Source organism: Berghia stephanieae, chromosome 3, assembly GCF_034508935.2.
Source record: "Berghia stephanieae isolate SIO BIC M18660-M18661 chromosome 3, UCSD_Bste_1.3, whole genome shotgun sequence".
In the NCBI taxonomy this organism is placed as follows: domain Eukaryota; kingdom Metazoa; phylum Mollusca; class Gastropoda; order Nudibranchia; family Aeolidiidae; genus Berghia; species Berghia stephanieae.
The window spans coordinates 2,585,616-2,600,318 of NC_088362.1; the positions used below are offsets into that span (position 1 = coordinate 2,585,616).

The window sequence follows — 14,703 nt, forward strand, 5'->3', positions numbered from 1 at the left end:
CGTATCATCTGCATACCTCAGATTTGTTACATTCTTTCCTCCAATACACACCCCCTTCTTATGTTCGATATCTCTTAATATCATTTCACTATAGAGGTTGAATAAATCTGGAGACAAACACACCCCTGCCTAACTCCTCTTCTAATAGGTGTAAAACTGCTTAGTTCGTTGTCAACACGCATTGCTGCTTCTTGTTCCCAGTACAAATTCCGTAATATTCTTAAATCTTTACCATCAATGTCCAAGGATGATAGAATTTTGAATAGTTTTTCGTGTTGTACTTTATCAAAGGTTTTTGAATAGTCGATGAAACACATATACAGATCTTTATTTACTTCAATACATCTTTCCATCAGCATTGATAATGTGAATATTCCATTTCTGGTACCCTTGTCCTCAACAAAACCAAATTGCATCTCCCCAATTTCAGGTCGTATTTTATTTCTTATTCTTAGTAAAATTATCTTCAAAAGAATTTTTGTGAGGTGGCTCATTAGGCTAATAGTTCTGTGTTGTTCACAATCAACTGCCCCTGGCTTTTTTGGTAGTGCTATAAAAATGGATCGTTTCATATCAGTTGGCATTTTTCCTGTGTCATACACTTGATTTAGAAGGTTTGTGATGAATTCAATCCCCCATTCACCCAGGCCAGTCAAGGCTTCAATTGTTATGGCATCAGGTCCTGCAGCTTTTCCATTTTTCATGCTTTTCATGACGTTCCTAACTTCATCTTTCATTATAGAAGGCCGTTCCAGTTCTTTTATCATAGGCATTTCTCCTCGATTATCAAAAAAAAGTTCTTCAATATATTCTGACCATCTGTTTAGAATGCAGTCTTTGTCCATGATGGTGTTTCCACGCTTGTCTTTGATGCATCCACTTTTAGCACCTGATTTAGTTTTGTTTGTCACTTCTTTGATTTTCTGATGGAAGAATTTGCCATTTTTTTTCTTTGCAGGACATTATATAGTGACATTGTTCATTTATCCAGTCTTCTTTAGCTTCGTTGCATTTTCTTTTTATCTGCCTGTTCAGAGTCTTGTATTTTTCTTCCTGATTTTTGGCCTTTCTTCTCTCATTCATTAGTTCTAATATCTCTGAAGTAATCCATTTCTTCTTCTGCAACTTAAGTGTGGTTGGAACATTTTCTTCTAATGATGCAGCAACACTGTCTTTAAACTGCTCATATTTCTCTTCTATATCTGTTAGTTCTCCAAGCACTTCAAACTTGTTTCTTACTGATAGTTCAAATTTTTCTTGTATCTTCTGTTCCTCTCGGAGAATGTCTAGTTGGTATTTAGGTTTAGCCTTTGCTCTTTTGCAGATTTTCAATTTAACTCGTATGGGGCATAGCACAGGTATATGATCGCTGTTACAGTCAGCCCCCGGCATAGATTTGGCATACAAAACCGAGTTTCGGAAACGTTTGCTGATGAGTATGTAATCTATTTGGTTTCTCACTCCATCTCCAGGACTTTTCCATGTCCACTTCCTTCTATTGTGGTTTGTTGACCAAGTATTTGTGATTGTCAGATCATGTTGACGGCACCATTGAATAAGACGATCACCTCTGTCATTTTTGTCTCCCAGACCATGTGGGCCCACAATATCTTCTATTCTTTCTCGGCCCACCTTGGCATTAAAATCGCCCATGATGAGTTTTATGTCTGAAGACTTAAACTGATGCATTGCTTTATCTATTTGTTGATAGACATTTTCCACTTCTTCATCATCGTGACTGGTGGTTGGGGCGTATATTTGTAAAATATCAAAATCAAAAGGTTTTGCTTGTAGTTTGATTGCCATTACTCTGTCTGATATGGGCCAGAATCCTTTGACTGCTCGCGCCGTTTTATTATCTAGTATAATTCCAACTCCCCTTTGGTGTTCTCCTCCTCCTGAGTATATAATTTTACAGTCATCATAATTAAGTTCTCCTGCTCCTTTCCATCTAACTCTGATAATCCTAAAACATTGATATTCAATCTCTTCATTTCCATAACTACATTTGCTAATTTTCCTTTCTGGTACAGACTTCTTACATTCCATGTTGCTGTTCGTAATGTTTATATATATATATATATATATATATATATATATATATATATATATATATATATATATATATATAATATATATATATGAAACCTCGCATCATACACAATTCTATTCCCCGTCAATGCTACTCTTGCAATGACGTGTATAGATATAGAGTTTCTGAACCTTCACTGGTCAGTGATGATATTGAACGGTGGGTATTGAACTGTTATATAAGTATAATTATACTTTGTTTATCTCATTAACCAGCTAACTTCTGTAATCTGGAAAAACACGTATTAAAAAATTTGGCCAGAAAACAAGTCCTTCAAATATCGATCTATTTAAATGACCCTCATCTTGGCAAAAACTCTCAAACCTAGGACTTCGCGTGGTCCCAGGTTTAAGAGTTTTTACCAAGATGAGAGTCACTTAAATCGATGGATATTTGTAGAACGAATTTTCTGGTCAAAATTTTAAACATGGTTTTCTAGATTTCAGCAGTTCACTGTTTGATTAGAGCAAAACCCGAACCCGGTCTGTAAAAGGTAGGGAAGATTATAAAACTAGCACAGGCGGTTTTATTGTTCTGCCCACGTGCTTAAATTTAAACATCCCAAGATTACCATTTAATAGGGAATTTCCCGAATAACAGATGTTATAGACCGAATTCAAAAGTACCTTGCGGCTATGTGGTCTAGTGGTATGACACTCGCTTTCGGATCGGAAGGTCCTGGGTTCGACCCTCGCTCGGCGCATAGTTGAGTCCTTGGAAAAGACTCTTTACTCACATTCTCTCACCGTACTCAAGTGTAAAATGAGTAGGCTACCTGGCCGGTAACAGCGTTGTCTTTGTCCGAAAAAAAATGTAATGTCGCTTAACAGGCGTCATGTCCGGTCCTACATGTTAAATGTTGCTGTTGACCAGTGAGCCCTTGTAAAGCGCTTTGAGCACATTTAGTGCTATATAAAAGCTCAATTTTAAATTATGTTTTTTTACCGTGTCCTTTGTTATTCCAAAAGTATGGCTTTGAGCACATTTAGTGGATATTGCGCTATATAAAAGCTCAATTTTTTTTTCCTTGTCCTTTGTTATTCCAAAAGTATGGTCGTCTCATTAAAAATATGAGATTTTATATAAAGGAATAACCATCGAATTTGTTGAAGATGCTTTGCAAGGAGTCCCGTCAGCCTCATAATATAGTTCTTGTTTATTCATCTTAACAGCGCCATTACCACATTATCTCAATCGTCTGTAGTGTTTCATTCATCCTATTTTGTTGATAAAGGGGAAACCCGAAACGTCCATTTTATCTGTTTTCGTATATATATTACTATTATTAGCTTACATTCTATTTCACATTATTATTTATTTAACAATATAGTCTTGTTTTTTAGACGGACATGTTTGTGGTCCAGCGTCACACCAAAGTATTTATTATTATTTGGATCATACTATAGACGATTCTAATCTTTGATAACGACATTCAGTTTATTGGGATCTTTGTTTTCGCTCAGCGCATAGTTGAGTCCTTGGAAAAGGCTCTTTACTCACATTCTCTCACCGTATACCGGTGTAAAATGAGTACCTGGCCGTTAACAGCGTTGACTCTGTCCGAAAAAATGATAATATCGCCTGACATATCTTGTCCTATATGTTAAATGTTGTTGTTGGTTAGGGACCCCTCGTAAAGCGGTTTGAGCACGTTTGGTGGATATTGCGCTATTAAAAAGCTCATTTTTATTTATTTATTTATGTATTAAGTAGCGACGGTCTAAATTCGTGATTTTATGCCCGTTGGAAATCATAAGGTATCCTAATCCTATATGTCGTCATTTGCAAAATTTTATTGGATGTGACAATACCAGCTGTTTCTTTTTATTAAGGTGACCCCAGAAGCCATAGTAAAACAGAGTTTTCTTATCTTATAGTATAGAGTGGGTAAAACAAAAACCAGAATAAATCTAAGTTTTAAAAACCTTTGAAAATAACCTTTGTGCGGCTATGTGGCCTTGTGGTATGACACTCGCTTTCGGATCGGAAGGTCCTGGGTTCTAGCCTTGCTCGGCGCCTAGTTGAGTCCTTGGAAAAAGCTCTTTATTCACATTCTATCACCGTACTCAGGTGTAAAATGAGTACCTGGCCGTTAACAGCGTTGTCTCTGTCCGAAAAAAATGTAATATCGCCTAACAGGCGTCATGTCCCGTCCTAAGTAATGCTGTTGGCCAGGGAACCAGTGTAAAGCGCTTTGAGCACTTTTAGTGGATATTGCGCTATATAAAAGCTCAATTTGAATTAATTACCGCTGTCTACTGTGCGGCTTTGTAGTTCCCTTATTATGACATTCGGCTCATGTCCTGATTGGTCGAGTCCCATTGTAGGTGGCGCAAAGTTGAGTCCTTGGAAAGTGTTTTTAGCATACGTTTTCCCAGTCGTCAGACTAAGTGTATAATGGCTGTAGGGAAAAAACAAAAACTGTAATCGCCTTCATGTCAATTGTTAATGTCAGTTTGGGACATTTGAAAATCTCTTAGAGCACACGTAATAAATAAATAAACGAATAAATAAATAAATAAATGAACAAACAACTAAATAAATAAATAAAAAGATAAATACATAAATAAACAAACAATTTGTATTCAACCATGAGGAAATTGATTTTAAAACCGTATATTATAATAATGAATGAGTAAGCGTTATAAAAATGTATTTCATAATTTTCTAAAGCTGAGCGGCGCTCAGTTGACTCCTTGTAAAATAAGTACCTGGACAGTAATATCGTTGTCTCTGAAATATTTGTAATATCACCTAACAGGCGTCTTTTCTCGTCTTACATAATGTAAAGTATTGCTGTTGGCTAAGGACCCCTTGTAAAGCGCTTTGAGCACTTTTTTGTTGTTGATATTGCGCTATTGAAAATCTCGAGTCTTTTTATGGTCGCGTTGTTGGATAAAATTCTCAAATTAACGTAAAATACTTGCATTGCCTCAATGATAGACACACACACACACTCACACACACACACACACACACACACTCGAGTTTTTATATAGCGCAATATCCACTAAATGTGCTCAAAGCGCTTTACAAAGGGTCCCTGGCCAACATCAACACGTGACATGTAAAACGAGACATAATTCCTGTTAGGCGATAATACAAATTATTTCCAACAGAGACAACGTTGTTGACGACCAGGTACTTATTTTACACCTGAGTGCGGTGGTAGAATGTGAGTAAAGAATCTTTTCCAAGGACTCAACTATACGCCGAGCGAGACTCGAACCCAGGACATTCCGATCTGAATGCGAGTGTCATACCACTAGACCACATAGCCGCACAAGCCTATAACTTACTCGCGGTAATCAGAATTGTAAATAAATGAAGGCAAACTGGTGTAACATGTTCTGTGCTAATCGGTAAACAAAAACCTGTCTTTATTGAGATGGGTTGTTTGATCCTCTGTGTTTTCAATTACACCAATAAACATAATTATTACCTTCTATTTCCGTTCATTTGTCTTGATGAGAGAATGGAGTTTTTCAAAAATAGATTGCTGGCTACCTTTGTGACTTGGCACAGTGATTACTTGATTGTATAATGTGGTTTGATGATGATTTTATGATGATGATGATGACTGTGATGATGATGATAATGATGATGATTATTATGATGATGATAATGATGATGATGATTATAATGATGATGATGATGATGATGATGATGATGATGATGATGATGATGATGATGATGATGATTATAATAAGTCCTTCTCACAGTATTCATCTCCGTCATTGTTAAAAACGTTTAGCAATATGACAGTTACCGGCGAAAAGGAAAAATTTATATGCTCGGTTTTTCGGCGAGTCTTTTCCATGTATTGGCTGTTTTAGCTCGTAGAGATTTGACATAAATATATAAATTATCAGATTAATTCACCATTATTATATTTTTTCTATTACCATGTGAAAATTGCAAAATAGATAACAACAAATTGAAATAATCTTATATAAAACTCGTATAATGGGAGAGATTAGAAGGTTCCATGTTCGTTCTGCATCGATCGTGACGAACGGACGAACGAACGGAAATGGAATATTGCACATGTCACTTCAAGGAGTATCCGTGAGTGACCTAAAATTTGTTTTTGACGCATTAAGCGAATATAATAATAAAAAAAATAACCGGATCGTTAACTCCTTAATGTCGCTACGAACGGGGATAAACACAAACTATGATGAAGGCAGAGACGTCTAATATTCAAACTTTCTTTTCTGTTTAAAAAAATAAATAAATCAAAATAATAATAATAATAGTAATAATAATAATAATAATGATAATAATAATAATAATAATAATAAATTAAAAAATATATATATATATATATATATATATATATATATATATATATATATATCAGTGACAACTGATGGCCCGTTTCAAAGGACGCAATGAAAAGCGTCGCGTTATTTCTGACGCCGAGTGTAATATTCAAGTCTCGTTAGCTTGTCGTGACACCGTGTGACTTTCAATGATCATTGGGATAATTATCAGATGAGACAGCCAGGGAGCCCTGATTACATTGATGTCCAATTGGATTCAATGGTCTGATGTCACGTCGCCCAGCAACTGCGGTCATTATGGTTATAAACAAAGAAAATCGATACTTTCTATTCTTCATGCTGGCTAGAACTTTTCATATGTCTTGTGATCAGAATGTATAAAAGTCAAAACATGATCAAATTTATAATGGTTTTTTTTTCCTCTGGATACGCTTTTATGCTCGTCGGAGAAATATTTCATAAGGGCGTCCGCCATTGTTCTGATAGTTTAGAGCCAGTTACTAAGTTACCATGCGTCATTACGAGGGAAGTGACGTTACGACTGTTGAAGCGTATTAACATGTCTCGTGACAATCTGTTGTTTCCGTAGTTCTCGCCTTGCAACAGTCATATATTTGTAATATGTTTGTGTTTCGTCTCTTTTGTTATTGCCAGACAAATTATTTATTCGTAAATAACAAAATTAAAAATGTGACCCTTCGTCTCAAAACGATATTATGTCGGGATGGACCAGATGCTAAAAGTCAAATTATAGTTAAACTGGTCAAAAATATGAAACGTTGGTATTTAGTACAGTAAAATATGATATTCCTTCTCCTCTATAAATCACATAAACTCAACTTAAGCATGATATTTCTGGCTACAAATTCCATTTAAGCATCTTAATCATCCCGACTTAATACAATTTTGAGACGAGGGGTCACAAATAGCTCGTTTCAACAATTATAGCATTATTTTTTCCCCTAACCACTCATTCCTTTCTTTCTTTGTTTTTCAGGCACCAACAATGAAAATAATTGTTCAGCCATTGATCAGCCAATAGCTTATGATTTGAACTCTTCACAGCCTGACAACCTTCGCTGAGGTACCAAAGAGGACATGAATGTGCATAATAAGTAATTCTATGAAAGGACAAGATCTGGTGCTGTTGATGTTGGCCAATACATTTAACTAGCCACACTTTTAAGATTTAGTCATATCCATAACAATGCCGTTGTATTGACACAAATTTTCGAGCTTTTTTAGAGCATCATTTCTACAAACAGCATTGATTTATGTAACCTTCTGTTGTGTTTTATTGAATTGATCGTCCTGCCTGGTCGTCAAGGAGAAACCCGGGACTTCCACACTTTTCACGTTTGTTGATTGATTGAAGCTAAAATTTACCTCCTCATCGTTCTTCTCTTATAATTTGGGATAACAGAATACTTTTGTGTTATGCATCTTGTGTAAATGTTGTCATGTAATTGACATATGATTTGCAGTAAATTATAATCTTGCAGGATTACGAAGACCTTTCTGAATCATACCCCTCCCCCCCCCCTCACCCCACCAACCGAAAAATACAAGGTTTATCACAACTGATCTTTCTATCATCAAAATCGCGTACGTACCTAACAGAATTATCATTGGGGGTTTCCAAGCTCGTTCTAAGAAACTAACTGTTACTCAGTGTGTTCAGAATAGTAAGAATTTCTCATCGTCATGTTGCTGTGGATATCGTTTATTTGCAGAAAATTCTAATACGTTTTTAACAGTTCTCATGTCGTGAATGGCATAAGGTTGGAGCATCATTTGCTCACCATTTTTTACTCACAATGTGTTTTCTTATGGAGGATGACGACGGCCATGCGGGCACCGGCCTTAACACGAACAACGACAGCAAACGGCATGGCCAGACAAGGTGGCAATTTCACGCTCACCATAAATGGATTATCCCCAGAAAGCCTTTGCTGCTGGTCCTGGCGATGTCTCTCTTCCTGTTTTGTATGGGGATTCTCTTCATGATCATTGGCGGTGCTATAACAAGTATTGGGTAAGATTATTTATCAATATTATTATCTCTCTCTCTCTCTCTCTCTCTCTCTCTCTCTCTCTCTCTCTCTCTCTCTCTCTCTCTCTCTCTCTCTCTCTCTTTTTTTTTTTTTTTTTTTTTTCTCTCTCTCTCTGTATCCCTCTTATGTTTTCTAAAACCAACATAGATTGCTACCCAGCAATTATATCTTCACCATCATCGCCATCATCATCATCATCATCATCATCATCATCATCATCATCATCATCATCATCATCATCATCATCATCATCATCATCATCATCACATACATAATAATAATAATAATAATAATATATAATAATAATAATAATAATATAATAATAATAATAATATAATAATAATAATAATATATAAAATAAAATATATAATAATATATATAATTATTATTATTATTTATAAATTATTATTATTATTATTATTATTATTATTATATATATTATTATATATTATTATTATATATTATATATTATTATTATTATTTATTATTATTATTATTATTATTTATTATTATTATTATTATTATTATTATTATTATTATCATATTATCATTTCAATATATATATAATTATTTTATATAATATATATATATATATATATATAAATATATATAATATATAATATATTTAAATTATTTGTTTTAATATTTTTTTTAGATATAAACTTTTAGTTCGCTGCTCTCTTTACTTTCATCATCATTCAATCATTTTCAAATAATAATAATAATAATAATAATAATAATAATAATAATCATAATTCCTATTTTCATCCCAGCTTGAAAGTTGTGGGTGGCCTCCTGTTTGGTTTCGGCTTGCTGGGCCTCATCGTCTGTTTTGGGATCACAGTTTACGCCTACTTCTTCTACGGCACAAGAGACCAAAGTACACAAACGACCGTAAGACTTCACAGTTTTCTACACTTATAGATAGACCGTTTTAGCCTCAATTTTAGCTCACAACACAGTGTTAGGAGATAGAACACTTATATTTGTTTAAACGAGAGGTACGATTATCTTTTTCATATACAATGAAATCATAACTTAACACACTGGAACCTCGGCATAGCGGTGATGGGGGGATCGGCCTAAAATCTCTGTTATAACCGACTCCTGTTATAGCAGAATTTAAATGGAATTAACCCAAATTACCACAAATAAATATCACCTCCCAATATTAACACTGTATATATTTGACTGTTTTACTTCCAGTCAAGTACTCCGGCAAGGGCCAGGAAAAAACCAAGTAATCCCCTTCCCGAGACAACCCCCCCCCCCCCAAACTTGAGCTTTTAAATAGTGGAATATCTACTAAATGTGCTTAATGCGCTTGACCAACAGCTACACGTGACGTGTAGAATGTGACATGACTTCTGTTAGGTGATATTACAATTTGTTTTTCGACAGAGACGCTGTTATGAGCCAGGTACTCATTTTACACATGAGTACGGTGAGAGAATATGAGTAAAGAGCATGTTCCAAGGACTCAACTATGCGCCAAGCGAGGCTCGAACCTTCCGGTCATACCACAAGACCACATGGTCGCACAAAGACAGAAAGCAACTCAGAAAACAGACGGATAGAAGATTCATTAAGTGACCTCCTACCCACCACGAGAGATCAAATAAATTCGCCCATGTGTTTGGGTATTTGTGTGTGTGTAATTCTCTGAAGATGTCTTGTATAAATTTTACTAAAATACACTTTTATAATGAAAGCTTTCAAGGGTCTGAATAGAGGTCGCCTTTGTTTGAATGCATATTTAGCAATAAGATATTGAGAATAAAACTCAATTTTCATTCTCAATATCTTATTGCTAAACATGCATTTCAAACAAAGGGGACCTGTATTCAGCCCCTTGCAAGCTTTCATTATAAAAGTGTATTTTAGTTAAATTTTGCTAATCAATAATAATTTTCAATGCCGTGATTGCGAATCAATAAGATTTGCTACAAGTTCTGTTTCCACAATCAAAGAGAAATAAAAGAAAACGAATTCGCCTTTACTTTGAATCAGATCGGCACAATTTATCAGTTTTTAAAATTTTCTTTTTTTTTTCCAGGAGTCCACGTGGTCAGACGAGATGACGTTAGATGCCGCCGGATACTCCAGCGTTGGAAGACCCCCCGCTCTCAAATCCCCCGATTCTACTCTGAAACGGAATGGAGCTCTCGGAGTGAAAAAAGTTACTTTGGCACCCGAGTTAGGCGATTACGGGGTTTTGCCGATAAACAATATACATAATATCAATAATAATAGCAACAATGGTAAGGCTAATTCTATGAAAGTGGTGAACAACCAACGTCCCCATCGTTTGCCTTCAACCGGAAGTAGCAGCGCTGGCAGGGCAAATTCGATGCCAAGAACAGGCTATGTCGATGGGAGTACGGTTGGTACAGGGGGAATCAAAATCACCCATGTCGACTCGACTCAGCCGTTCCCGTCTCCAGCCAGTAGCGTGAGCTATGGGGGCGGAAGCGCGGGTCACTACTATTCTACAGGAGGGGACGGAAGTACTATCAGTGGTGGTTCCCTCACAGATACCTATGCTTCCCCTAGAAGTATACAACTAAGTTTTGATTCAGGAAATTCGGGGTCTCAGTATTCGACTCTGAGACCAATACCCGTAACTCATCTTGGACATGGGCAAAAGCCATCTACATCATCTATCAGAGAAGTAGAATATGCTAGTGTAAATAAACAACCTGGAACTATCAACCCTGGACAAGTTGCCGTGCGAGTCGAGCACCTACCGGCAAAGAAGCAACACAGCAGTGTGTCATCGCAGTCACATGGTCTGATGGCGCATGTGCAAATGGGACAGGACGCATTAAATCAAAGCGGGGATGATAGGTATAAAGATTACGACAACACAGTTGAACACACGTCAATGGTGACGTCAACTCCACACCATCAAGAATACCCGAGCGGTAACGTATCTTATCACGAAAAACAAATGCAATTTCAACGTCATCAAAGACACCCGCAACAAAACCAACCAGATCTTTACGCTCCACGACAAATCAACTCCTACAGTCTACAAAGACAGTACACTCCAAACCCCTTCACTTTTCAGCAACAGCATCAACAACAACAACAACCAGTTCAACAACAACAACTCCAAGAAAGGCAAATGCAACAGTATAAAATGCATCACGAACAAGAAAAGAAGCAACAGCAACATCAGCTTCAAATGCAGCTTAGCAAATCATCAGCTGCTTCTTCTGCAAGGAGTTCAATGGTGGACGATGTCTTTCAGCCCCAGCCTTTGGTCTATCCCTCTGCCCGTCGTCCCATGACCTTTGATCAAGTAACCTCATCTAAGATGAGCGTTTACGACAATGTATTGGCGGACAACTTAAAGGAAAGAGATGAGATCGAATGATCAACATTGAGAAATATAATGAGTTTCCTTCATTTATTATTGATTTTAGAAGATCATTGCTATCAGCATCAGTCCTCAAAGGACTATATATATATATATATATATATATATATATATATATATATATATATATATATATATATATAATATATGTATATATAAGACCTGTAAATTCTCAGTCAATTATCTGAAATCAGTCAATTCCTCAAATTCGTGAAACGTAGTCGAATGAACGTAACATAATTGGGAATGTTTCAGAGCGGCACGCAAAGCTCATGGATCGTTTATACGGTTGATATGTATTGCTAAGGTCAAGTGACAATTTTTACAATTGTCGCATCTGAACACATCCTAGTGTCAGTGTCACGCGGCCTTCGTGAAATGATATTTTTGCTTTCCAACCTGTCATGATCCCAACCGTAGTCAACTTTATCTGACTTGCTGAGCGATTAATTTCACATGTTTTGTCTAAGCCGAATTTGACCACATTTACATAGTGGAAAGTAAAATTATGAAAAAGTAAAACGCGAACCCCTCGAAAGTTATAGGATTGCTATTAAACTAAAACATGTCGATTGCCTCATGTTGTAAACTAACTGATTGACCATTTCTTCACTGATTGGGTACCTAATTATAAGAAACAATAGTGGTCAGTAATTTCTGCTAGTGTTTCACTCATGCTGTTCACTGTCTGTCACTGTTGATTTCGATTCCTTCATTTTCCCATCTTTGGATTTTACACTGGACTGCCGAGAAATTTTCTCAATGAATAAATTGACATCTCCATAATGACATAATGTAAAAAAAAAACAACAAAAAAACCTCAACTTTTTAAAGTCTTATTTATTTCATTTTTAATTCGTCGCATAGATAGTGACCTTTAACTTTGAATATATTCTTTTATTAAAAGTTTAAAATTGCCCCCACAATGTAGATATGAGGTGCGAGCTTTGTGGCTCGAAGTTCTGAGATGTCGAGCATCGATAAAGACGTGAAGAATGAATTGAATTGGTCGATGCTTGGAAAAGAATTGCTGTTGAGTTATGTTTAAAGTACGGGCATAAGGCTATGATATTATATTAGGAGTGCTTATACTTGTGACAGTTTCTTGTTTGGAAAGCTTGATCCTATACTAATACTACAGCTGGAATACTCTTCAACAGTCGAAACGTCACTTCCCTTGTATGACGCATGGTAACTTAGTAACTGGCTCTAAACTATCGGAACAATGGCGGACACCCATATGAAATATTTCTCCGACGAGCATAAAAGCGTATCCAGAGGGGAAAAAACATTATAAATATGATCATGTTTTGACTTTTACACATTCTGATCACAAGACATATGAAAAGTTCGAGCCAGCACGAAGAATAAAAAGTACAGATTTTCTTTGTTTAGAACCAATATGGCGGCCGTTGCTGGGCGACGTGATATCAGACTATTGAATCCAATTACCTCAGCCTAATCAGTAGAAAAAGTTTTAAGCATTGTTTGTTCTTTTAAAGTCATCATATAATTAAATGACTTTCTTATTTGGCATTTTTTCGACTTCTACAAGGCACATAAGTAATAGTTATACATTGTCGCTTTATCTTTACTTTCTTATACAGCATTCATTTATGTTTAAAAAATCATGTCTGTGGTTTGTCGAAAGTTTTTAGTCCATTTTGTACAAACTTATTTACAGGTCTAATATATATATATATATATATATATATATATATATATATATATATATATATATATATATATATATAATCCATTCGGGACACCTCGCATGACTCTCTGATCGCCTGTGTCAATTCCTTCCACAGTTCATCACCTTTTGCTGTGGATGCCACTGTCAGAAGATCTTCCATTGATTTTTTATTTTGGTTGTTTTGGGGGTGTTTTAACTCTCTATTTAAATTTAAATTTAAGACAGTGTGAATTGACGTGAGTCCATATGGGGTACAAAATATCCACAGCTATTTTTTTAGCTGATATTATGTTTTCATCTCCTCTTAGTATGTGTCCAAAAAGTCGCCACTTTGCCACTGGATTTGAATAGTTGGGTTTCTTTTATTGTAACTGTTGTACAGTGCTTGGCCACTGGATTTGAATAGTTGGGTTTCTTTTATTGTAACTTTTGTACAGTGTTTTGATACTTATTTATTTGGGGTATCGGAGAGTCAAACTTTTGTTTTCTACGAACTCCTATATAATGTTTGTTATTCCGTTCAGGTCATTGTCCATGCTTCGCATTTGTACATTTTATAAGGTTTTGTAACTTTGTTGATTTGTTCTCGTCTTATCCGTATGTTTAATAATGTATATAATACAACAGTTGATAAACGTTTTTTTTATTTCTACGCCTTCCGTGTTTCAAACTTGTGATTCTATTTATTTTATGGCTCTCCACCGATCTTCTTCCCTTGACCGTGGTGTCGAATGTTTTTTAAGTTTGTTTTTTTTCAGTATTTACGTTAAGTTAGTTGTTGTTTCAGTAATATTTCTTGGGCGTCTTGTACATTTGATTTTTTTCAGCCCTATAAAGACAATGTCGTCAGCATATTATGCAACTTCCACTGGGCGATCTTTTAAATTTATGATTAGGCTGAAGGTAGGATTTTCAATAGCCTTTTCTAGTTATATGATAAATAAAACAGGACTCAAACTGTCTCCCTGTCATGTACCATGTTGCTAAGAAATTATTTTTCATCTGAGGCACCAATTATTTTGACTGTTATCCAGGTTTCACTTATGAGGATTCAATCTATTTTTTCCTTTAGTATTTCAATTCTTTCGGTTGAGTTTATTGGTTTCTCTTTGTCGTTTGCTGTTTGTTGTCAAGGCGATTTGAATTGCAATATTTATTATTGCATTCGGTACACATTAAGACCTGATTCATTT

At 35.6% G+C, this 14,703-nt stretch overlaps 1 protein-coding gene across 1 annotated transcript in view; it reads left to right on the top strand.

Moving 5' to 3' along the window:
• Positions 1-12,632, top strand: part of LOC144967018 (uncharacterized) — a 41,705-nt gene extending 29,073 nt beyond the window's left edge. Inside the window, exons 2-4 of the mRNA XM_078903762.1 lie at positions 7,376-8,413; positions 9,206-9,326; positions 10,489-12,632. Coding sequence (XP_078759888.1) covers positions 8,196-8,413; positions 9,206-9,326; positions 10,489-11,811 — 1,662 coding nt within the window. The 5' untranslated portion in view covers positions 7,376-8,195 and the 3' untranslated portion in view covers positions 11,812-12,632. The remainder of the gene's footprint in view (positions 1-7,375; positions 8,414-9,205; positions 9,327-10,488) is intronic.
• Positions 12,633-14,703: the final 2,071 nt, after the last annotated feature.